This window comes from Archocentrus centrarchus, chromosome 18 (genome assembly GCF_007364275.1).
Source record: "Archocentrus centrarchus isolate MPI-CPG fArcCen1 chromosome 18, fArcCen1, whole genome shotgun sequence".
Taxonomy (NCBI): Eukaryota; Metazoa; Chordata; class Actinopteri; order Cichliformes; family Cichlidae; genus Archocentrus; species Archocentrus centrarchus.
Genome location: NC_044363.1, coordinates 7,842,003 through 7,866,851, shown reverse-complemented (window position 1 = coordinate 7,866,851; position 24,849 = coordinate 7,842,003). Strand labels below are relative to the sequence as shown.

At 40.8% G+C, this 24,849-nt stretch overlaps 2 protein-coding genes across 4 annotated transcripts; one reads left to right on the top strand and one right to left on the bottom strand.

Annotated features, from left to right (window-relative positions):
• Positions 1-1,140: 1,140 nt before the first annotated feature.
• Positions 1,141-21,509, bottom strand: LOC115797476 (uncharacterized protein DDB_G0290685-like). 3 transcript variants are annotated; one of them, XM_030754057.1, is made up of 7 exons: positions 21,370-21,509; positions 20,812-20,985; positions 12,224-12,335; positions 6,180-6,524; positions 5,832-6,089; positions 5,608-5,724; positions 1,141-4,070 (listed from the first exon to the last, which is right to left on the bottom strand). In XM_030754057.1, exons 3-7 carry the CDS (start codon positions 12,327-12,329, stop codon positions 2,227-2,229), a joined length of 2,670 nt encoding a protein of 889 aa, XP_030609917.1. In that variant the 5' UTR covers positions 12,330-12,335; positions 20,812-20,985; positions 21,370-21,509; the 3' UTR covers positions 1,141-2,226. The 3 variants fall into 3 exon arrangements, with proteins under 3 accessions (XP_030609917.1, XP_030609916.1, XP_030609919.1); XM_030754056.1 differs by lacking the exon at positions 20,812-20,985 and having other exon boundaries at positions 21,370-21,501; XM_030754059.1 differs by lacking the exon at positions 20,812-20,985 and having other exon boundaries at positions 5,832-6,086; positions 21,370-21,501.
• LOC115796656 (low affinity immunoglobulin gamma Fc region receptor II-b-like) lies at positions 13,883-17,953 on the top strand. The gene is made up of 11 exons (XM_030753017.1): positions 13,883-13,906; positions 14,355-14,396; positions 14,562-14,807; positions 14,906-15,172; positions 15,659-15,703; positions 15,829-15,948; positions 16,023-16,097; positions 16,461-16,535; positions 16,742-16,816; positions 17,601-17,687; positions 17,925-17,953. The coding sequence occupies exons 2-11, from the start codon at positions 14,360-14,362 to the stop codon at positions 17,951-17,953; spliced, it is 1,056 nt and encodes a 351-aa protein (XP_030608877.1). The 5' UTR covers positions 13,883-13,906; positions 14,355-14,359.
• Positions 21,510-24,849: the final 3,340 nt, after the last annotated feature.

The following is a 24,849-nucleotide window of genomic DNA, read 5'->3' as shown; positions in this document are numbered from 1 at the left end:
AATAATCATAGAATCATGAATTGCATTTTAGTTCTTTTGTGTTATATATATTTGTTTATGTTATATAATCAATAATTTTGTGTACTTAAAATTTGGGGTTGTGTGTAAACTGTTGTTAATAATCTCATTACATCATTTTATCAGTTTAAGCCTCTATCAAGTGTGATATTAATGTTGCTATCTAACCATTTGTCTCTGTTATTGGCCAGTCATAAGTTGCGTTGTTTTAGAGCTGAATGGTGCAGCCTGTATCGGTATTTTGGATAGTACAGTACAGTATTTTACTTCAATATCTATGGCCAGATGTTTTGGCTGTGTTACTTTTCAATACAAGTTTTGAAACTTGTTAAATGTTTGTCATTGTTTTTTCACTATATCATAGGAATATGTACAAAATAACCAAAATGAGAACTTAACTGGCAAAATGAAACAAAAAATTTGTGCCACTGCCAAAATGTTTGGTCATGGCTGGATCAGGCCGATGACTGCAGTTTTTCACTTTTTGCTGCAGTCCCCGACATAATTCATCTGCAGCATTAAAAGAAAAAAAAAAGAAAAAGAAAGAAAGAGTGAAGGTTCTGCCACTATCTAATAAAGGCAAAAAAATAAAATAAAAAATAGAACCTGATGGTTCATAGTCTGAAATCCACTTAGACTCCGGAAGCAGCCAATTTATTATTGCATATTTGCAATTGCACCCTAATTGGAAGTCTTTTTGGCCTATACCAAAGACCATTATCTTATAAGCAGACTTATTCAATGCTTAGTATAAAATTCTCAACATCTAACAGAGCAATAAAGACTGAAGGATTTATAGGAATCCTTAGATTTATAAACTTAATCCAGATTCAGCAAAGAATTAAACATAAAAAGAGAGCACTCTTACATAAAATTGGTAGAAATTGGTTAAAAAAAAAAACAAAACTTCTGTTTGGGCTCAACATGATTTTGTGCTTGTAGTGCAGTACGCTGGCACATCATCGGGAGCTATGGACTGCACAGCTACCTGAACAGTGTCTGTTAAGGTAGTGTCCAAATTAGAGCTGACAGTGTGGCGTCTGTTGATGTGAGGATCCAAATGCAGGATGCAGGGGCAGGCAGAGAAGAACAAAACAAAAATGAGTCTTTATTGTAGCTGAACAAATACATGAACCAAAGAAGATAACTGAACTGAAGAAAACCTAAACTGGGAAGGAGATCTACAGCACACAGACACAACACAGCCACTCCGACAACAAGGCTCTGACAAGAGACAAGGGGAAGACTGAGACAATAAAAACACAGGAGGGTGATTAGTGGAGACAGCTGAGGCAGAACAGGTGCACTAATGACACTAAGACAAACTAAATACAACTGAACACAACATACAGGACTGTAATGTAGCAGACTGTCAAAATAAAACAGGAAGAACCCAAACATGATACAAACACACAGGGAGAGACAGACACACTAAGTCAAAGAGACACAGGAAAGTCCACACAGAGGAGAACACAATGGGATAAAACACAGGGAGAACTAAAGCAACTGGGAACATAAGAATATATGAGGGGAACACATGAAACAATGTAACAAAATGACATGGTGATAATGAAGACAAAATAACTACAAAAGATCATTAACTAAGAAAAAAAGGCCACAGACCCAGGACCATGACAGTGAGTGATAAAAACATATCTGTGGGCTTGCGTTGTTGTTGGTCTGTGGCAGCTACAGAGAAGAACAACATCTGAACAACATTCAAAGAACCAAACTGAAACTGAGGGTTAAGATCACGAAAAGTCCACCTCATCCACAGTCTGCTGTATTTTTTAAATTTTCATTGTCTTTTGGAATTCTCTCATTCCCATTGAACTCCGCTGTTGCTCCCTTCACCTGCCTTGTCAGGCAATCAGCCCTCAGCCTACACACTAGAATGTTTGTGTTGTTGTCCTCTACCGTGATCCACCATTGTAGCATTTCCTGCCAGAATATTATTAGGGTGATATTTGACATTATTGCCAGGCTTCTCTAGGTTTGTTCTACTTCCTTCTGAATGTGAAGGCAGAGTATCAGAGTTTCTCTTGCTACCTTTTTCTGTCATCCTGCCCTTTCTTGGTGTCTTCTCCCTCTGCCTGATCATTTTGACTCATGCCTTTGTGAGTTGAATCTGACATTTTATTATTTGCAGTTTCTGTTTTCTCTCCATTTCCATCATTATTCTGATCTTCTAGATTCAGTTGAATGTCCTTATTGTTGAGCTCCACTCACTGAACTCTCAGGCTGCTCTGTATTACCAGAAGACTTTTGGTTTGTTCCATCTGGATCTGTTGGCTGAACACCAGGTTTTGGCTTGCTGTCTTCCTCCTGCCCTTTTTTTGCCTCTTCTCCCTCTGTAGGACTTACATGTCTGCCAGGTGAATCTGCTGTTTCAGCTACAGTTGTTGCTTCTGTTTGCTCTCCATTGGTGTCATTATTCTGAGCTTCTTGATCACTTGTTGCATTTTGTGATTTAATTGTTTGTTGTTGTTGATCTCCATTCACTGAACTGTCATCTGTTGCTGAAGTAGTTCCTGACTCCTTTTCCTTAATATTAGGCTGCTCTGTCCTAGTAGGAGGCACTTGGTTTGTTCCATTTTCTTCTGGATGTGAAGGTTGAGTATCAGGTTGTGGCTTGCTACTTTTCTCTGTGGCATCCTGCCCGTTCTGTGACTCTCCTCCCACTGCATGATCATCCTGACTCGTGCTTTCGTCTGTTGAATCTGTTGTTTTATTTTCTCCAGTTTGTTTTCTCTCTAAATTGTCATCATTATTCTGATCTTCTAGACCACTTATTGGATCTTTTGATTCAGTTGAATTTCCTTCTTGTTGATCTCCACCATCTGGACCCTCATCTGTTGCTGAAGTATTTACTGACTCCTTTTCCTTAATATTAGGCTGCTCTGTCCTACTAGTAGGAGGCACTTGGTTTGTTCCATTTTCCTCTGGATGTGAAGGTTGAGTATCAGGTTGTGGCTTGCTACTTTTCTCTGTGGCATCTTGTCCATTCTTTATCTCTCCTCCCACTGCATGATCATTCTGAGTCGTGCTTTCGTCAGTTGAATCTGTTGTTTTATTTTCTCCAGTTTGTGTTATCTCTCCATTGCCATCATTATTCTGATCTTCTAGACCACTTATTGGATCTTTTGATTCAGTTGAATTTCCTTCTTGTTGATCTCCACCATCTGGACCCTCATCTGTTGCTGAAGTATTTACTGACTCCTTTGCCTTAATATTAGGCTGCTCTGTCCTACTAGTAGGAGGCACTTGGTTTGTTCCATTTTCCTCTGGATGTGAAGGTTGAGTATCAGGTTGTGGCTTGCTACTTTTCTCTGTGGCATCTTGTCCGTTCTTTATCTCTCCTCCCACTGCATGATCATTGTGAGTCGTGCTTTCGTCAGTTGAATTTGTTGTTTTATTTTCTCCAGTTTGTGTTATCTCTCCATTGCCATCATTATTCTGATCTTGCAGACCACTTATTGCATCTTTTGATTCAGTTGAATTTTCTTCTTGTTGATCTCCACCATCTGGACCCTCATCTGTTGCTGAAGTATTTACTGACTCCTTCTCCTCATTATTATCAGGCTGCTCTGAATCCTGTCCGTTGTCCTGTTCTTCCTCTGTCTCTTCTCCTTTTGAAGAATTGGGTTCACTTAAATTTCCCTCAGGTGTATCTGCTGTGACAGGATTTGTCAGATTTGTCTGACACTGATTTAGCTTTTCCGTATTACCATTACCTGGTTCTGGATGTGTTTCTAGTTTTCCCAGAGGTGGTCTTTTATCAACTAATTTGGTCTTTTCATCGCTGCACATTTCATTTGTAGTGTCTCTTTCTGCTTGGTCATTATTTTGTTGTCTTTCACTGTGCTTATTTTCACATGACAATCCGTGTTGCTTACTGGTATGTGCAGGGTCGTTTACATCCACCTTTTCTTGATTCATCACTGCCTCACTCCCTCCTTTGCATTCTTCTGTGTTCTTCATCAAAGGTTTTGTTTCTGGATCTTTACTTGAAGAGCACTGTGATTCTCCATCCTTTGAGCTCTTTTTGTTCTCTATGTGCAGATACAGATGGCAGTAGTTATAATATGGAAATTGATTTCCTTGACTCTATAAGTCAGATATAAATAGGTTTTGTTATAAATAGGTTTTATATATATATATATATATATATATAGTGGCTATGGAATGCCATTTAGGAAATATAATATATATATATATATATATATATTAAAATGAGAATCTGAATATATAGAATGAAACGTGAATATATGGAATGAACTCTGAATATATACAATGAACTCTGAATATTTTGAATGAAAGTCTGAATATATACAATGAACTCTGAATATATTGAATGAAAGTCTGAATATATTGAATGAAAGTCTGAATATATTGAATGAAAACTGACGTCACGGAAGCTCTTGCGCCATCTAGTGTTTTCGTTACGTAAAGCACATTATGTCGCTACAAGAAATGGCACTACGAGTCAATCTGCAGGGAATTTAGTGGCAGAAATCCCAAATAATGAGTAGCTAATTAACACCCTGGCAAATGCATGAACTGGCCAACATAATGCTAGCAGCAGTGTTCCTAATCATACTACTGATGAAGAGTTTTATTCAGTGAATCTCTCAGGTCAGACAGCTCCTGCATATCAAGCTAGCAATAAGCAGAACATGCCTTCCACGTCCACATCTCAGATTGTAGACGGCGCCTGTTGTTGTGGAGGGTGCCTGTGCATGTTCTGCGTAATGTTAGCTTGCATGCAGGAGCTGTCTGACCTGAGAGGTTCGCTGCATTTGGTCTTCCACGATGAAACAGTGAAGATGAACTGCAGATTGACTCATAGTGCCGCTTCTTGTAGCGACATTATTTGCTTTACGTAACGAAAACACTAGATGGCGCTTCCGTGACCACAGCTTTCATTCAATATATTCAGACTTTCATTCAATATATTCAGAGTTCATTCAATATATTCAGACTTTCATTCTATATATTCAGAGTTCATTCAATATATTCAGACTTTCATTCAATATATTCAGAGTTCATTCTATATATTCAGAGTTCATTCAATATATTCAGAGTTCATTCAATATATTCAGACTTTCATTCAATATATTCAGACTTTCATTCAATATATTCAAGTTTCATTCAATATATTCAGACTCTCATTTTAATATATATATATAATATTTCCTAAACGGCATTCCATAAGTGGCATATGATAGTATGTGTAAGCATTCAATGGTAGCAGCACCAGTTGAACCTGAACTATCAGTTTTGTTTTTTGGACAAAAACAAATTACTGCAAATTTTGTCCCTTTTGTGTCACAAAGAAGACCAGACAACATTTGTGAATCCTGTCTGATCTCTCACATGTACTGAATGTTGATGACCGAGGGTTTTAGATGTGATGTATAAAACATATCACCAGAGTCATCAATCATGCGATCATTAGTGTTAACTAAACTTAAAGAGATGTTATAATGATATTTAAAATGGAATATCACTTCCACTGAACAAAGAAAATTCAGTACACTGGGACCAGGACATTCATTGTGTTGCTCTGAAAACAGTTTAGATTCTCACCCATTTTGTTTTTTCTCCATTTCCACACCAGAAACAATACAGCACTAACAAACATGATGCCAGCAATCAAACCAATGACAGATCTAGTTGAGGAAGATGACTTCACAAAGAAATCACCTGAAATGATAAAGCACATGACATATGATTAATAATTAGTAATAACTTGACAAAGGCTATTTGTAGCTAAAATATGGATCCAACAATAATAAATACTGGAACTTAACCTGGAACATAGATCGTCGCCTCTCTTTGCAGGTTATTCTGTTGGATCCTACAGGTGAAGTTGTTGCTGTGTCCCTTTTCCAGAGTCAGTCTGCTGCTGAGGGTACAGAGGTCGTCAGGACCTCTGAATGTCTCTTTAGATCCTGCAGAGAGGAGCTTTCGCTCACTCTCCAGCCAAAGCACCTCAGGCTCTGGATACCAGCCTTCTGATTTACATTCCAGCACTCCAGGACTGACTTTGGTTATCTGAATATCAGCTTCTGATAAAACATCAAATTGTAACAGAAACTGATGAAAAAATAATAATCAATAATCAAACTGTAGCAGCAGTATACAGCTTGTCCACTTACCAACAACAAGTTCAACACTAAAATCTGTTTTCAGTCCGGGAACGAAGCACCTGTATGTTCCTTCATCTGACAGTCTCACTTTGGTGAGTTTCAGTGATGCATCTCCCATTTTCAGTCCATTGACAGACATCGACGTTCTCTCCTTGTAGGAGGGGTTTTGGTCAAACATGTGATCTTCACCGGACCGTCTCACATGCACAAATCTGGGATTGAGGTCAGATCTCGACCACTCCACCATCTCGTCCACAACATCAGTGGCAGGATGTATGCTGCATGGCAAGGTGATGCTTTGAGTGTGACCAATTACTGCCAGCATTCGATGCTGACTGTTTGCTGGAGATTCACCTGAGGAAGAAATAACTTTTCTTTTATTAGAAAATAAAAAATCGTGTTAACTTTAAAATGGAAACATGTTTTTTTTTAACACAGTTTTATAGTAATTTTATTGTATAATAAGTCTAAACTTGGCAACTTGTTCAGTCTCATGAACCTGAGTGTTTAACATGCTAACTGAGGCCTGTAGAGTGTTGGAGTGAATTTTCTTGGACATAATGCTCTTTGAATGTTTATCATTTTTATACCTCAAATAATGCTTTTTGCACTGTAGAATGATGGACTTCAAACTGACTTTAAAACACAAATGGCTTCTATAAGATCATCACTGATACAGTATCTATTACGCCAATGATTACTCCATATTAGCCCACTGCTTTTTGGATTTGTTTTTGAGAAATAATAACATAGCATAGAAAGAAAAACAAATCTTACTATTGTACTATCTGTGCTTATGTGAATCCTCTGAGGGGCCACGTCATCCAGCCAACTGAGAAAGTGGCGCCGGTGAGGTCAGCAGCCGTCGTACCTGCTCCTACGCTTTGTTTGTATATATTAGGTTTAGCTCTAATTTTGGACTTTATAATTCCGCCTGCTCTGTGTCATATCACGTATGACAGACAGACTCTTTTTAATATCAGAATACAGCACTCTGGCTGTATTCTGACACCTTTTTCTCCCGACTCGACTTGGCCTCAGGACATACTGCGTTTCCAGTGGGCCAGCTCAAACAAAGGACGGACCAGGTCACGGACAAGGCCCCGAGGGAAAAGAGCCGGCGTAAGAGAGAGGCTGAGGCGTAGAGCGCACCAAACGCCACTGCCGAGCATCCTGTTGGCTAATGTCCAGTCACTGGATAACAAGCTGGACGAACTCAGGGCCAGGATACAGTTTCAGAGGGACATAAGGGACTGCAACATCATCTGTCTCACGGAGACATGGCTGACTCCCCTCATACCGGACCACGCCGTACAGCCGTCGGAGTTCTTCAGTGTTCATCGCACGGACAGAACGAGTGAGTCTGGAAAATCAAGAGGAGGAGGTGTGTGCCTAATGATTAATAACAACTGGTGTGACAGTAGGAATGTTGTCCTTCTGAAACAATCATGTTCACCTAACCTGGAGCTCCTAACCCTGAAATGCCGTCCCCACTACCTGCCCCGCGAGTTCACTTCGGTCATCTTCAGCGCCGTCTATATTCCACCTCAGGCGGACACAAACACTGCACTATCCGAGCTACATGAGGCTATTTCCACCTATCAGGCTAACCAGCGTGATGCGGCTCTCATCGTAGCCGGGGACTTTAACAGTGCAAACTTGAAAAAGGTGATACCGGAGTTGATTCAACACATCGACTGCCCCACCAGAGGAGAGAGGACCCTAGACCACTGCTACTCTGCATTCAAAGATGGCTACAAAGCAAAGCCTCTTCCGCCTTTCGGGAAGTCTGACCACACCTCTGTACTTCTCATGCCGAAATACAAACAACGGCTCAGGCAGGAACCCCCTGCTGTGAGAGAAGTGACACGGTGGTCTGATCAAACAGAGGCCGCTCTGCAGGGTGCGTTGGATTCAACCGACTGGGACATGTTTCGCAGCAGCGCGGGCGGAGATATCGAGGAGTTTACGGAAACTGTTGTGGGATTTATTGGGAAAGTTGTTGAATACACTTCACTTAGGAGGACCATCAGGACTTTTCCCAACCAGAAGCCGTGGGTGGATAAATCTGTCCGCGACGCCCTGAGGTCCCGCACCGTTGCCTACAACTCCGGCCTCGCCTCTGGGAACATGGAGGACTACAAGGTTGCATCATACAACGTCCGCAGAGCGGTGAAAGAGGCTAAACATCGCTACGGCCGCAGACTGGAACAGAAACTACAACAGTCTGACTCCAGGGGACTGTGGCAGGGACTACGCACCATCACGGACTACAAAGCACCACACACACACCCGGTGAGTGCCGACGCTTCTCTGGCTGATGAACTCAACATCTTCTTTGCGCGCTTTGAGTCGGGAAGCCGACAGCCCGCTGCGCTCCCGGCCGGAGGGGCGGAGACACTCACTGTGACGGAGCGCGACGTGAGGAGGGCGTTTAGACGTGTAAACACCAGGAAAGCGGCTGGACCAGACGGTATTAGTGGACGTGTCCTTAAGACCTGCGCTGACCAGCTGGCACCTGTGTTTACACTGATATTCAACCTCTCACTGAAACTGTGTGTGATTCCCACCTGCTTTAAAAAGTCCATCATAGTCCCTGTCCCAAAGAAACCACACCCCAGCAGCCCCAATGACTTCAGGCCCATAGCACTCACCTCTGTGGTGATGAAGTGTTTTGAGAGACTCATCAAGACATTCATCACCTCCTCACTGCCCACCACCCTCAACCCACTACAGTTTGCATACCGGCCAGACAGATCCACAGACGACGCCATATCCTTCCTCCTCCACAAGACCCTTTCACACATAGACACTGGTAAGGGGAACTATGTGAGAGTGCTGTTTGTAGATTACAGCTCAGCATTCAACACCATAGTTCCCTCCAGGCTGGTCTCTAAGCTGCTGGACCTGGGCCTGGGCCCATCCCTGTGCAGGTGGGTTCACAGCTTCCTGACCAGCAGACCACAGGTGGTACGAGTGGGTCACCTCACCTCATCCTCCCTCACCCTCAACACTGGATCCCCCCAAGGCTGTGTGCTCAGCCCTCTGCTGCACTCACTGTACACCCATGACTGCGAGGCCACATCAGAGTCCAACGTCATCATCAAGTTTGCTGACGACACTGCTGTTGTGGGACTAATCTCTCACAATGAGGAGACAGCCTACAGGAGAGAGGTCTCCCGCCTGGAGAACTGGTGCCAGGAGAACCACCTCCTGCTCAACGTCAGCAAAACGAAGGAACTGATCGTGGACTTCAGCAGGAAGCAGCAGAGGGACTACCATCCACTTGTCATCAGTGGTGCTGAGGTGGAAAGAGTGGACACCTTCAAATACCTGGGAGTGACCATCTCACAGGACCTGTCCTGGACTCATCACATAAACATCACTGTGAAGAAGGCCAGACAGCGTCTCTACCTCCTCAGGCGGCTGAGAGACTTCAAGCTCCCACTCAAGGTGCTCAGGAACTTTTACATCTGCACCATCGAGAGCATCATGCGTGGGAGCATCACCACCTGGATGGGAAACTGCACCAAGCAGGACTTCATGGCCCTAAAAAGGGTGGTTCGTTCAGCTGAACGGACCATCAGAACCACCCTCCCCAACCTGCAGGACATTTACACCAAGCAGTGCAGGCTGAGGGCCATGAAGATCCTAAAACAGCCCAGCCACCCCGGACACTCTCTCTTCTCCCTGCTCCCATCAGGCCGGCGTTACCGCTGCCTGAGGGCTAAGACTGAAAGGTTGAAGAAGAGTTTTTACCCACAAGCCATCCGTCTGCTCAACTCTGAGCCCTAACTGGACCATTATTGCACAATGTAAATATTATAATTTATAAAAGTATGTATAGTGTATAGTATATAGAGTATAGTGTATAGTGTGAATTACTTTTTTTTTTTTTTTTTATTCTTCTTATTTATATGTGTGTGTATATATGGTTGCAGGTACAAAATACATTTCACTGTGCATTGTACTGTGTATAACTGTGCATGTGACAAATAAACACTATCTTATCTTATCTTATCTTATCTTTAAAATATGAGGAATTTTGTGTAACAGAGTGATTTCATTGCCTCAACCTTAATGGGTTTGCTGTCTAAAAATAACTAAACAGTGAGTGAAAAGAAAAGTAGTGAAAGGCCTTTATCTTAGTCTGCTTAAGACATTAAATCTACACCAACACAAACTGACTAGTGCACAGTGTAAAGATACAAAGACACCAACCGAGCACTTACAGCTTAACTCACCACAGTTTACATGTTGGTGTATATTTGATTTCATTAACGAAGTACAATAAATGTCATGACTCTCAGTCTTTGTCCCTGTACCTGTTTGTTTCCAGTTTTACTTTGTCAGTCCTGGTCATATTTTCCTGTGTTTAGTTCTGCTTCCTGGTATTTTGCGATTCACTGCACCTGCTTCCCACCTGCTGCCTGTCCCATCATTTCATCCAGTGTCACGATGTCCGCACTGATTTTCCTCCTGCTGTGCACTCTCTGTCAAAGTGAGTTCCCTAGCTTATGCTGCTGACTCCATCCAGTTCTGCCTGACTAGAGTTTTAGTAATAAAAGCTAAAGTTGAGTTAAGTTCTGTCTGGAGTCCAGCTTTGGTGTCCCCAACCTGCCTGACACAACAGTTCATGACAATAAAGGCCTTTTATTGTCTTTGCAAACCTACCTTTAATTCCTGGACTTGGAGTTTTTTTGGACTTGGAGTTTTTCTTTTTTGGTCATAAACTTTGCATGTTTCCTAGTGAGTACTTAACTCACTGGATAGGCACCAAATGTAAAGTCAGGAATCACACACATACACATGCTACTGATCATTTGGACCTGACATACAGTACCAGTCAAAAGTTTGGACACACTCACTATTAATATGAATGGGTGAGTGTGTCCAAAGCCTTGACTGGTACTTTAGTAACTATGCCAAATCCAACTGATGCTGGATTTTGATTGGAGTGAAATGTAAAGCTCCCAGGTGATGCTTTATCATAGAAGAAGATCATAGAAGTCAGCACAATATTTGATCTCTGATGCCTTGTCCTTGTAAGGAAGCTTGTGTGACTCAGTGAGCCTTGAGAGTTATATTGATGGGAGCTTAAGCTCCTGGCAGGTTTAACCAAGCCAAGCAGGTCTCGGGGTAGAGACCAGACAAAACTCAGTACCTGATCCTAAAGGTTGGAGGTTGGACGAAGGGCTAACAACCCTACTCCATAAAAACAACACCTTGTTATGGAAACTGCAGGAAGTGAGCGGCCTTTTGTCCCAAAAGGGATGGAGAGGACTGAGCAAATAATGTGTAGTTTTGATTTTTCAGTGTCATGCCAAACAGCCTATTGTCTCACCCAAAATAAATTCTGTAATCCAATTCACAATCATATTTCATAAAGAAAACAGCACTTCATTTTTTTGTAATTATTAACAGTTCTTTGAAAAACAAAGTTAATGATAAACTGTCACTCTTCCCTCTTTGATTAAAGTATGATCCAGTCTTTATTAAGATGAGCTGCTGTCTTAGGGACCTCCTAAAGTCCACATGCAATAAAATTAACTGACTAAACAATAGGAACACTTTCACTTTTATTATTAGTAGTGCACAGACCTGCTTATTTAAACAATGCCAATTGTGGTTAAACTGTAACTGCTGATATCATCATCTTGAACTAGTCTTTTGCACTGGATTGACCAAAATCTGAAGGGGTTTGGATCAGCGAGGGACTGAACAAACTGAACAAACCCACGTCACACTCTCCACTCCACACTGCAGAGACAGCAGAGCTCCTTCTCCCTCAGACCGATTCAACCTCACTGCCTCGTTGCCTCGCTGCCTTCTCTATAAAACGTCCACGCATGCATTTCTGTATCATACATTCTTGCAGGTGTTTCTTAGATTTACAGTGTACATATTATTTATTAATTAAATTTTCACTTCCCTGTTGCACAATCTCCATCTTACTTTTTACTCTTGCATCTACATTATGTGTATCCCAATTGTGCATATCAAAAATATTTCTATCATATTGGCCTTTGTCATTGATTTTGTGGACACATTACCTCCATTGATGTGCGTGAGTTGAAGAATGATGACGGTGTGGAAAATCATCGTGCTCCATCCCCTGAGTTGAGATTTACAGGATCGTGGGTCCTTGCACTGAGACATCTTACGCTGCGGGAAAATTCAAATACACTACAATTAAAAGACATGTTGTGGTACAATAGAAATGAAATTATTGCACCAAAAGTCGAGCACATCTTACGGTCGGCTTGGTTTTAAATCAACACGTTACAAACTGTCAGCACGTTTGCCAGGTCCTTAAATCAATAACCTGACCTGCGCCCGCGCGCTCCGTCTTATCTAATGTTCCATTAGATTCTGCTCTGCACAGCCTGTAATACAGAGCTGTAAAAGAGGGGAGCCACGCCTGTACGCTGGTCTCAACTGTTTTTAGGGACACAGCTCAAGAACACGTTCTTTTCCTAACTGGATAAATCGAGTGTCACCTTGAGAAATCTCACCATAATTTTCAAGCCAGTTAAAAGTTGAATTATTATCATAAGAATATTGTATGTGAGCGTGTGTTTGATTTATGTCATTTCTGTTTATTTACTCCTAACACCTTTGAAAATGGCCCTGTGACAGGCTGGCGACCTGTTCAGGGTGTACCCTGCCTCTCGCTCTATGACAGCTGGGATAGGCTCCAGCCCCCCCGCGACCCTGACCAGGATAAGCGGAAGTGAATGGATGGATGGATGGACCTTTGAAAATGGGCTACATGCACAGTGCCAGTCAAAGGTTTGGACACACTTACAGATATAAATGAATGTGTGAGTGTGTGCAAACTTTTGACTGGTGCTGTAAATAAGAGGCTGTACTTTGATCCTGTTGCCGGGTAACTTATCAACATGATTATAAAATGCTACAGCCAGGCACCAGTGAAGCAGTAACACAGCAACTGCATTACTGTACTGTAACCTGTAACATATTTACTACTCAGCAGGGGGACCTGTGATGTTGCTGCCATACTCTACTACTCAAGCTTATGTAAAGCTACACTCCTGGGTCCTGTTTCCCTCCCTCTCTCATTTTCTCTGCTTTATTATCAGTGATGGTCTCTCCAGTTTTTAAATAGTAAATGGACTAGTTTTTATTTATCATGTTCCTCTCTGCTCAAATTTCTTTATACAACACGCCTCATTCATTCTCATTTATACAAGCACTTATTTTTCTCCACCTAAGTGCTTTCTAGCTAACATTCATGCACATTCACACTCCACTGAACACATCGGAGAGCAGCTTGAGGTTCAGTATCTTATCTCTATAAGTTTTCTATAGGCTATTCAGAAGAAATAAGGGGACAGAGTGCAGGTAGACACACACACACACAAAATCATGCTGTGTTATGTTGTATCTGTGAGTGCCTTTGTGTCATATCTTAACAATGCTGATGTCACCACATGAAGCTCCTTTTCAAATTTATTGAAATATATTTATAACAGTTTAAATAAGGGATCATCCATAAATCCTATGACAGATGTTTCTAAGATATCCTTGTTCCATATTTGTCATTGTGAATCACTTACAGCAGCTTTCATAGCAGTTTTGCTAAAGTCTGCTCAACACCAGAAGTGATCTGCACAGGAAGAGGACGGCCTCAGCTACATATTTAGCTTCAAGGCTGCTTGATTCTCACAGTGAGCAAGGCAGCATGGAGGTCACATCTTTCTGCAGCAGACTCTGTGAGTACAGCATTTGTCTCTGGTCTCATTTACTTACATATACAATCTAATTTGTTGTTTCTTTGTTTGCTTTTTTATGCAGTAGTCAGTGATAGTAGTAGTGTTTACTTACTTTATTTTTTACCATAAAGTCTTCATTCAAAGAAAACGTTAGCTGTTTATCTTACTGTATTTTATCTATTTGGTACTTATGCAAATAACTGTACTGCAAAGTGTAATGAAATATTGCATAATTTTATCATTTAAACATTTTACAGGACTCATAATGTGACATGCATTTGTGCAAATGATGAACTGTTGCATGATGATATCAGATAGTTTATAATAGACACGCAAAGTGCTGATCTTTCATGAAAAAATGTGTTAAAGTATCTTTATACTGATTATAGATCAAATAAAATTTAAATGATACATATTGGTATGGAAACAGAACTGTCTGCTTCTGCAGGGTTGATGCTGCTGATTGCACATGTGCAGAAAAGTGTGTCTCGTAAGTAACATTCAGATCATTTTTCCAACCATTCCAACTAACTCCTACCTTATTTCTCACCACTGACCTTGAATTAAACTCACGATTTCTGTTGGGACTATAAAACATTATTTTTGGATGGCTGGGAACTAAATTAATATTTCATTACATGTGTTTCTTTCTCAGATTCATCTTTTCAAATCATTCCATCCAGACTGCAGCTCTTTGAATATCAGTCAGTCTCTTTTACCTGTGAAGGGTTAAATGATTCAGCTGGATGGAAAGTGAGGAATACCAGGGGAATTGTTAATAGATGTTCCAATGGCACTGTGAAGACCTGCAGCATAGACTATGCTTTTGCATCAGACACTGGAGAATACTGGTGTGAGAGTGGAGCAGAGAGAAGCAACACTGTCAACATCAATGTCTCAAGTATGTTGCTATTAGCGTTAATAATCTGAAATGGGGAACGTTATCTAATCGAGTTCCTGCACATCCAATGAAATATCTACATTTCTTCACATTTTCAGCTGGTTCTGTAATCCTGGAGAGTTCTGTCTATTCTGCAGTGGAGGGAGACGCCATGAGTCTGCACTGTAAAAGCAAGACGGCTTCCTCCAATTTGACAGCAGAGTTCTATAAAGATAACGTCCTCGTGGGCAGCAGCTATGATGGGAAGCTGAAGATCCAAAAGGTTTCCAAGTCTCATGAAGGTCTCTACAAATGCAAATTACACGGAGTTGGAGAATCACCAGAGAGCTGGATGGTTATTCGACTGAAATCCAGCACAGGGGGAGGTAAGTAACATCTGTGTTGTTTTTGCTCTATGTGTAAATGTCCAGTCACTGAACAGCCAAATAGTTGTTCCAAATTCAGCATCCATGTTAGTTTTCAGCAGTGGTCTCTGCTGTCTCAACTCTGAGAGGTTTCTGCACTTTAAAGCCTGGTTTAAAGTTCTGCACTGAATCCATGCAGAGCCTACAAAACAGCAGTCAGTGGGAGGGTCTCTGTTTTAAGTTTTTCTGCTTTCTTCCAGTCCACAAAGAAAAAATCTGTGGCAGAAGAAGTCGTCAGAAATGTATATCAGGTATAGACAGTACTGAACAGGCCAATCACAGTCATTGTTGATGAGTCAACACGATAAGAGCCACATGTTAGGTTATGCTGTAAGTTACAATGTGGGTTTCAGAAGGGCTTGTGGTTACAATATAGCTATGGTATAGATCTAACACATGACTATTCATATATTAATAGAGTTACAATTTTTTTTCTGTCACATGCAGGTGTTCCTGTGACCCTGAAGAATCCTGATCCTCCTGTGACTGAAAGTAAAGTTTTTACTCCAGAGATAGGTGGTGACACAACACTCATTAAATTCACAATCTTTATCAGACCTGTGAACTAAATGTTCCAACTCTGAAGATCTTCTCTTTCTGTATTTCTGTTCTTCCAGGATCTCACAGAGAATTTCCTCTGTCACACCTTTACTACATCCTGCTGTGGGCGGCTGTCGCTACTGTGTTGGCTCTGCAGCTTCTGGTGTTAGGACTTCTTTACTGGAAAAAGCAACTTGGTATAAAATGTTATATTTGAAACAAATAGAAAATACACTACAGGTTGATAATGACTCTATCCTTTATGTCTCAGTGGTATCAGTGATAAAGATGAATGAATCAAACAAGTACCAAGACGCTGTCCCAAAAAAGCCGAGGAAAAACAGAGGTAATTCCCTATTCTCGCAATCTCTCTCTCCACACACACACACACACACACACACACACACACACACACACACACACACACACACACACACACACACACACACACACACACACAAACAAACAAACAAACAAAGAAACACCATTTAAATACTATTTGTAATGAGGGCCTCCTCACACTCCTCTTAACTCTGGACTGACTTACTGTGCACATCTCTGATATCACTGTAGCCTGCACAGTAACAGCCCAGAGCAGGATAAAGTGTAAATTATGAGTAGTTATAAGAGCACATTATTTTCTAGCTGTTACAAGAAATACTTCATAGCTGTTGTTCTTGGCATTTATGTCATCTTCATCTTCTTTTAGGCACTGAAACTGCTGCTGATAATTTGAGCTTCTGTCTTGAAGCAGACAGCGCCACAAACCCACAGACAGGAAAAGGTAAGACGTGTGAGTCTGCGGTCCTCTGCAGCTGCTACGTGTTATATTTATACCTAAACAGCATTCTGAGAACACACCAAAATTGACCTGTTAACTGCTAGATGATAATTTAACTCTTAACATGCTCCTCTACTGTCACATCTTTATCAGTCACTGTGATGTGAATGATTAATGGCCTTCTTTATTTCCATTTGTTTCGTTTCCAGATAGAGATGAACTCTCACCTCACATGTTACACTCTACTTTCATGGGCAAGAACACTCCACAGTTTCTTCAAAATGGTGACTTCTGTTTTTCCTTTTTTCTTGTTTATTCTATTCTATTCTATTCTATTCTATTCTATGCTGTTCTATTTTATTCTGTAGTATTGCATTGTCATTTGCTCACTGTTGTGTTTATACCAAACATCACGGGAGGTTTAAGTGTTTCTATTGCTTTGAACAGGTGAGAGTGCATTTTGAAACTTCTTCACATGTGTATTTCAGCGATCTGGGAACCCTCTGGATTTTTGGTTATGTAGCCTCTGGGGACAGCATTCAGTTTTTAAAGGCTTCTGGTGTAGCAGGTCAAGACTTCCTGCTTGCCAGCAAGCAGCTTCAGCCTGCTCTATAGTGAACATGCCAGAAGCTGAGATACTGTGTTGGCTTCAGTTGTCCTGATTTTCCTCAGCCCTAAATGAGAAGTAGATGACTTGTAATTAGCAAGTCTGTCTGTACGAGGATGCAAACCCTGGCAAAGCCCCTTCTGGATTGTGCATTTTTCCACGATAGCTCCAGTTTAACCAGCTAATTAAAAAAACATGCTAGGTTAAGAAAAGAGAGAAAGAAGATTTCATCATCAGCTATTTGTGAATGAAAGGAGACTTTCAATCAGAGTAAACACACCATTACCCGATGATGATAAAATGACTCACTTTTCAGCCAACTTGTGCACATTCTTGATTGCAAGGATAAACTGTCCTTTCCTTTTAGGGTTCCCTGAAGTGAATTTAATGTTTTACTTTCAGCTGTGTTACAAAGACGAGCAAATCTAACCAGAGGCTGGTAATTCGGTTTGTTTCCGCAGAATCAGGAGGATGCGGCGTGCAAGCTGGTCTGTCAGATCCACGTTTAACTTATCAGAGACATCAGCGTTCTACCATCAAGTGGGAAAGTATGAGACTTTATACTGTGTACACTTTGTATATGTTAAAAAAACAGTGGGGTCAGGAGCATAGTAGAAAGTATGTTGTCACATGAATCATGCCTCTGTCACCACCTAGTGGCAGTTTTGACTTCCTGAGATTGAACGACGATGAATTATTTGAGTGGAATCTCGTATGATGTGATTTTGTAACATCTGGTTCTGCTTACTCTTTAAAATATTGATCATTTCTTTCCTTCCTTACAGATCACCGAAAGGAGACTCAGCTGAATTGAGGAGATTTTGTGACGTGCTTACTGTGCTGTTACATTTACTAAGATTGAGTTAAGTTTCTTAAAGTTTTGTCATTTTAGTCTTTGCATATTTAGAAGAATTTGATTTAAATTAGCAAATACAGCAGATTTAAGAAGTGAACTGTTTCATTACACAGTAAAGGTTTAGTCATCTCACCCATGAGTTAAATGTGTTTAAAATTCCAACATGTGCTTTACAGCATTATTATTTTTCTTGATTGTGTGAACATGATTGTGTTGTAGTGAAAACATTGTGTTGTAATGGAATGTTTCAAAAAATGGCTGCAATAACTAAATATCATGCAGCCACATGATATTTGTTTGTACTTCTGTAAATAAATATGGAATCATTTCAGAATTTGGTGTCAGAATTTCTCATTTGTCCGTATTTAATGTTCCAGTCCTTTCTTTGTTTCATCATTTAGTAAAATTTAACATTAGTTTAACTTCTTCTAATAATTGATTCAGATTTTCTCCCCACACTGGAACTAGTTCTACACATATTTTAACTCTCCCACAGTTCCAGATTTCCTGTATCTACTGTGTGTCCATGTGTCTCTGAATGAATGCAGCTATGATTACTTTCTCTTGTTTATCCTGGTCTCAGTAGTGACAGCAGCACAAACATAACATTATTGTAGAAGCTGCACAATTCATGATCAACTCATGCGATACTCAAGTGTGTGGAAATAGATGAAATGATGTGACATGCTTTGATAAAACTCATCTGTGAATACCTGCATAGAATAATTCATTTCACCTTTTAAAGACACATTTGTACAGAAACCAGAAGCTACCTCGAACATGTATGCTGTGTGTTTCCGTTTGATCTGGCAAATAGTTTTCCACTCTTCTACTGATGGTTTAGTTGGTGGTAACCTTCAAAAGAAATATCTAAAGTATTTTTTAATGAATAAAATCTGCTTCTGAAGTTATAATTTCTGTTTCTCAAAGAAACAGAAAATGGATGGAAAATTCAAAATACAAGGTCGAATGTAAGACATTTGGTGGCATAATCATGTATTACCACAGAATGCTAGAGTACTACTGCTTAACCTACGACTATAAAAATAACAGTAATAAGTAAAATTTGTGTTTGATGTGGGTTTATAAAATTGTCCCTTTGCATGAATTGTAAACTCTTCAGTCCCCTCCCTGGACTTGTTAACCGACTCAACAGGAATCATATCTTCAGCATGCTTATGTCCATGGGTCGTAGATTTAAGGCAGTCATTGACTGCAAAGTACATAAAAAAATTAATAAATCCACTGGTATACAGAGGCAAAACTACAAAAACTGTGTAACTGTCCAAATACTTATGCATACTCTACACCGGGGTGACCAAAAAGTATGGCCTGCAGGCCAAACACGGCCCAAGCTCAGATTTTATGTGGCCTGCACACCTTGTCCATACATGCTTCATTTTTGGCCCACCATCACAAGCAATTCCTCTTTTCAACTCATGGAGGCAGTGTTGTGTAACAGATGTTTGCCAACTGCTTCAAAACCTCAAAAAGCGTTACAGCCCATGCCATGTGATGCTGTGCACCTTGGGTAGGTGTCATAGGTGACACACATTGTTGCCAATTTAGGGACTTTTCAGAGCCCCTAGAATTTTTTTTTTCTTAAATGGGACTTGTGAGTAATTAAGCTACTTTTTGCAGTGACTTTGGCAACGTTTGAAGACTTTTTTGAGATGGACCAGAAAGCTGAAATCCTCCACAGATGCCCTTCTGTGTACATACAGCACTCCTTTCATACGACTTCGCTTTGGCACCAAGGGGACACCCCCCCACCCCACCCCACCCCCCCACCCCTCAGACCTTGGTGCAAACAAAGCTTTTCCAGAGACACTTGTCACAAACGGCACCCTGCACCACACACTTCCAGCTCTGTGGGAGTTCATGGTTGTCAGTACGAGTGTATAAACAAAGCCGTGTGGAGCAGTTATCGCTGGTGAGTTCAAGGACCATTTTTGCGATTTTGCTGCTATTGAAAAGGACATGTTGCTGTTTGATCCTAATGATGCTTGATTTTACCTGCAGCTACGCCTGCAGCTGGAGCAAACTGAGCTTCAGTGTGACAGCTGAGCCCAGCATCTCTCTATCACACCATTTTACCGGTGTGGTGCCAAAAAGTGATTTTTGGAATTTGCCAAAGAATATTTGGTGTATTTAAACTGGTGTAAATGACTTTTTGGCCTACAATCTGTCAGAAATATGTCTCATGAATGATATCAGTTATTAAGAAAGAGCTTTCCTTTCACTGGTAGAAGCTGAAATCCCTTTATGACAAGGGGACTTTTATATATTCCTGTCAGTAGCTTAGCTGTTGCTCTGTTATCATAATTACAGAGCAGTATTTTACAGTTTCTGTATGTTATAAATTTCAGCTGTAAATTCAGAGCTTTTATGCTCTACCTTTGGCTTCTTCATGTTTGTTTGCTGCATGGAAATGAAAGTATTAAATAACAATATTTATATGCATCTTTTATTCTTTAAAATAATGTCATCAAGGACTGTTGGCCGTCGGGCACTTTCACACTGTGAAATCTGGCCCTGCACCCTGAATAGCTTTTCAGTCCGTTAGAGGTTTGAGGGACTGGGACTGGGCATTGGCCCATTGCTCAAAGAGGAGACATGGGCACCCCTTCCATTAGGCCCAGGAGGTGTCATAAGGGTTAGGTGCAATGTGTGTGGCCAAGGGCGGCGGCCCTGACGGACTGATCCCTGGCTATCACGACTGGCTATTGGGACATGGAATTTCACCTCTCCGTGGAGAAGAAGTCTGAGCTAGTGCGTAAGGTTTTGAGATGCAGGCTAGATATAGGCAGGCTCACCTCAACACATGGCCTGGGCTCTGTAACCAGGAGTAGGACAGAACTCTGTTCCAGTCTGGAGTTCCCCTCGATGAGAGCCGGTAAGCTGGGATGGGTATTCTTGGATCCCCTTGGCTTGCTGCTTCTACGTTGGAGTTTTTTTTTTGTTTTTTGGCCACCAGATAAGCTCTGCTTCTGAGCAAAGTGGCTCAAACCAGCATCAACACCAAAAAATAATATTCACAGGAAGAGCTTATTAGCTAAACTATATTTATCTGTAGACCTGCGATACTCATTCACTCAAGTTCAAGCTTTTTGCACAAGGTTGTGTGAGTACTGAGTGTGCCTTTATGTATTTATTTTTTATATAAAATAGTTATATACATCAACTGAAAGCTATTTTGTGCCTGGAAATATCATTTTATATAGTGTCTATTAGCATCCAAAACCTCTAATTAAATAAAATACAATAGAGCACAGACATCCTTTACTTAAGTAGAAGACATTTCCTGGTCTTTCTAATAGCCTATCAATCAAACAGAAATGCAGTTAAATTCATTATTATGTAAAAAGCCTTACCGTAGATAAAGACCCCGACCAGCAACAAAATGATGCAGACTGTCCTTTCTGTTTTCATGAGCTTTACACTGAATCAGACATTTTTTCTAGTGTTTGTGTGGAATTATCTGAGCTTGCTGGAGTCCAGCAGGTGATAAAATCCACCAGCAAATGAAACTAAAAGCAGCAGTGTGCCGTTCTCTGTGGGCTCTGGTTTTCGTTAAACCGGACACTCCGGTAAGTTGGCTTCAGCTCCTGAATGAAACAAGTTTTCATCCAGCTCCATTGCGCAATCCGGACTTCACTTTACGCAAACAGAATGGCTGTTTCAGCCCACACAGCTGCAGTATTATTTGGATCCAAACAAGCCATAGCAATGTGTAATAGTGATGGGTCGGTCACGAAAGATCAGGCTCTAAGAGCCGGATAATGAAAGTGAACGACGGGAGCTGGCTCCTGATAGTGAATCATTTCTTTTTTCTTTTCATTTGTTTCTTTCTTTTTTTTTTTTTATGGAAGTAGCATGTGATTGGTTAAGATGTGTGGCAGAATCTGTGTGTCTACATGGAGCAACAGGGTGGGGGCAGAGACACACTACACAGTGAGTCCACACAGATCAAACACAGAGAGAGCGTCACCTCCAAAGTTTGCTCAGAGACCAGAAAGAGCAAGAGGAAGTTGCACTTTACATAGAGGCTACATGCAGGAATGGTGAGGAAAAGTAATTCATTTTACACCTTTTTTTAACTACAATCTGAGGAACCGTTTGGAAGCCGAAAGAGCCAGCTCTCTGAAAAGAGACGAACTTCCCGTCATTAATGTGTAAATTGTTTTAAGACACTAATACCACAAAACAGTCACTTGTTTTGCAATAAGATTCTTAAACAGCAGAACGTGTCACCTTCAGGGATTTACCCCTGTGACTTGTGCACCTGCGCCAGAGGGTCCTCACTTTAACCTGCTTTTAGTCCAGTTTTACTGTCTTAAAGCAAGTTCAAACTCAGCTGGATTCTGAGATTATAACAAACAGGTATTTCTCTTTTATTGGGACTGATAATAACATCACATAATGTGACAGGCTCATTGATCACCGTGTTATGTATCTGAAGCTTCATGTAAATAATTTTATTTGATCAGCAATCGCTTCAGGGGCACACAGTATAAAGGTTTTAGTGTGAAGGCTGCATTAATGTTGTTACTGTTAGAAAGATCAAACCTGAGATGATAATTAATCCACAATGATCAGTGATCGCTGTCTCACACTGATGACAGACTGATGATGGAAGTGCTCATGTGACATATAAGAAATGACAAAGATCTAACATGAATGACACGTTTTTAAAGACGTAAACTTGTGCAGGTTGATACACTCCAGTGCTTTGATGAGGAAACTCAGTCTGTTGAAGAAAACCTGCCAGGTGAGTCTTTTACCTGGAACTCTCCCAGCATGTGTCACACTCTGAAGTTTATTTGCTGCACTTTTAGTTTTGAATAAAGAAAATATCTGACTGTACTGTGATGGTGTGTAAGTGCAGGTGTGTTTGATATTGTTGGTATTTATTAGGGCTGAAAAGGTTACAGCAGCACATGTATAATGGGGCCCTGACCTCATTCTTCTTGCTGATGAAGGCAGAAAGATTTCAAAGGCATCAAAATTTGAATGCAAACACTCTTTGTCTCTCTGTGTGGGCTGTTTGTCTGTGAGCAACCACAGCCTGCTCAATCATGACACAAAGTGCAAAGCTTCCAGTGATATAAATCCTACAGATTCCATATTTTCATGTGCAGAGATTCATTCACAGAGATCATGACTGTGACTAGTAACATGTTTCTTTCATGGCTGAGTGATTTTAGTTTGAACACAGGAGCTCCCCAAGGCTGCATGCTCAGTCCTCTGCTGTTCACACTCCTAACCCATGACTGTGTAGCCACACACAGCTCAAAGTACATCATCAAATTTGCTGATGACACAGCATTGGTGGGGTTGATTACTGAGAACACTGACGCTTTGTACAGAGAGGAGGTGTCACAGCTCAGCAGCTAGTGTGTTGAAAACAACCTGTCCCTCAATGTGGACAAAGCAAAGGAACTAATCATTGATTTCAGGCGACCTCCAGGCAAACACATGCCACTAATTATTAATGACCTCCCAGTCGAGAATGTCCAGAGCACCAAGTTTCTGGGCATCCACAGACATCCTATCATGGACTACAAACACCACACACATCACTAAGAAAGCCCAGCAAAGACTATTTCCTGCGGAAGGCCCACCTCCCCTCCCCCATCCTGACAACCTTCTACAGAGGGACTATTGAGAGTATCCTCAGCAGTGCCACAGTATGGTTTGGAAACTGCACCGCTGCTGAAAGGAAGGCCCTGCAGCGGACTGTGAGAACAGCCCAAAAGATCACCAGAACCTCTCTTCCCACCCTCTCTGACATCTATAACACCCAATGTCTGCGCAAAGCCACAAGCATTGTTATGGACACAACACATGATACTTTTCCCTACTGCCATCAGGAAAAAGGTATGCCAGTATAGTGGGCCACACCTCCAGAATAGTGAAAAGTTTCTTTCCCCAAGCAGTCAGACTGCTGAACAGCAAAAAATCACACTGAACTGAAATGCACTCCTGCACTTTTTCTCTGCTGCTAATTATATATCATACCTCCACCTAAATGTGTATTTAACTGACAGTGTTAAATTATAATAACCAGTGCCTTAACTTATAACAGCCGTATGTTAACACATATAGCCAGCGCTCTGGTACAAATGTACCTATGGCCTTTCTCCTGTTGGGTCACACCCTTGTTCGTCTTAAAGTCTCTACCTTAAGTAGAAACTCCACTATGTAAATTGTGTTTTGATATTGTAAACTGTGTTTAGATATATTTATATGTAACATCGCTGGATCCATTGTGAAATGTTGTTTTGTCTCACTTTATACAGTGTATATTGTTGAAATGACAAATAAACCCACTTGAACTTGAACTTGAAATTAAGAGAACCCAGAACAATCACAGAACTGTATAGTTCATGGCAGTTTTGATTGTTTTTAGAGAACATTTTAACAAACAACTACATACCTGAATGTCGCACTTCAGTCATGATCTGATCAACTTGTGTAAATCAATGATAGGTACCTACGGAGCGCAGCAGTGTCCATAAAGGAGATAAATTGTATTTCGTGACTAAATTTTACTATGCTCAGTGACCAAAATGCTTTTTTATTTTTTTATACTCAATATGATACAATTTCTTTCAGAATTTGAGTAATTAGTGCACAAATTTTGGATAATTTGTTGCCCATGTTTAATTTTTTTGAGCATAAATGTGTGTACATAAAGAGCCACCACAACCTTTAAGCTTCTGGTTGTTGGACATAAGCTCCTACAAAAGAGAAGTTGTGTGTGGTTTCTGAAATAGTTTAAGTAAACATTTTTTTTTTTGTGCATTTCTATTAATAATACATGTCCATGTTCCAGTACCAGGGGTGTAGCA

What these genes read in the sequence shown, in the direction of transcription:
- LOC115797476 (XM_030754057.1), bottom strand. Translation starts at nt 12,329, where the DNA reads ATGTCTCAGTGCAAGGACCCACGATCCTGTAAATCTCAACTCAGGGGA. An exon ending in TAGTGTTGAACTTGTTGTTG is followed by an intron (nt 6,090 to 6,179) that starts GTAAGTGGACAA and finishes ATGTTTTATCAG; the next exon opens with AAGCTGATATTCAGATAACC. An exon ending in ATGGAGAAAAAACAAAATGG is followed by an intron (nt 4,071 to 5,607) that starts GTGAGAATCTAA and finishes ATCTGCACATAG; the next exon opens with AGAACAAAAAGAGCTCAAAG.
- LOC115796656 (XM_030753017.1), top strand. Translation starts at nt 14,360, where the DNA reads ATGCTGCTGATTGCACATGTGCAGAAAAGTGTGTCTC. An exon ending in AAAGCCGAGGAAAAACAGAG is followed by an intron (nt 16,098 to 16,460) that starts GTAATTCCCTAT and finishes ATCTTCTTTTAG; the next exon opens with GCACTGAAACTGCTGCTGAT. An exon ending in AAACCCACAGACAGGAAAAG is followed by an intron (nt 16,536 to 16,741) that starts GTAAGACGTGTG and finishes TTTCGTTTCCAG; the next exon opens with ATAGAGATGAACTCTCACCT.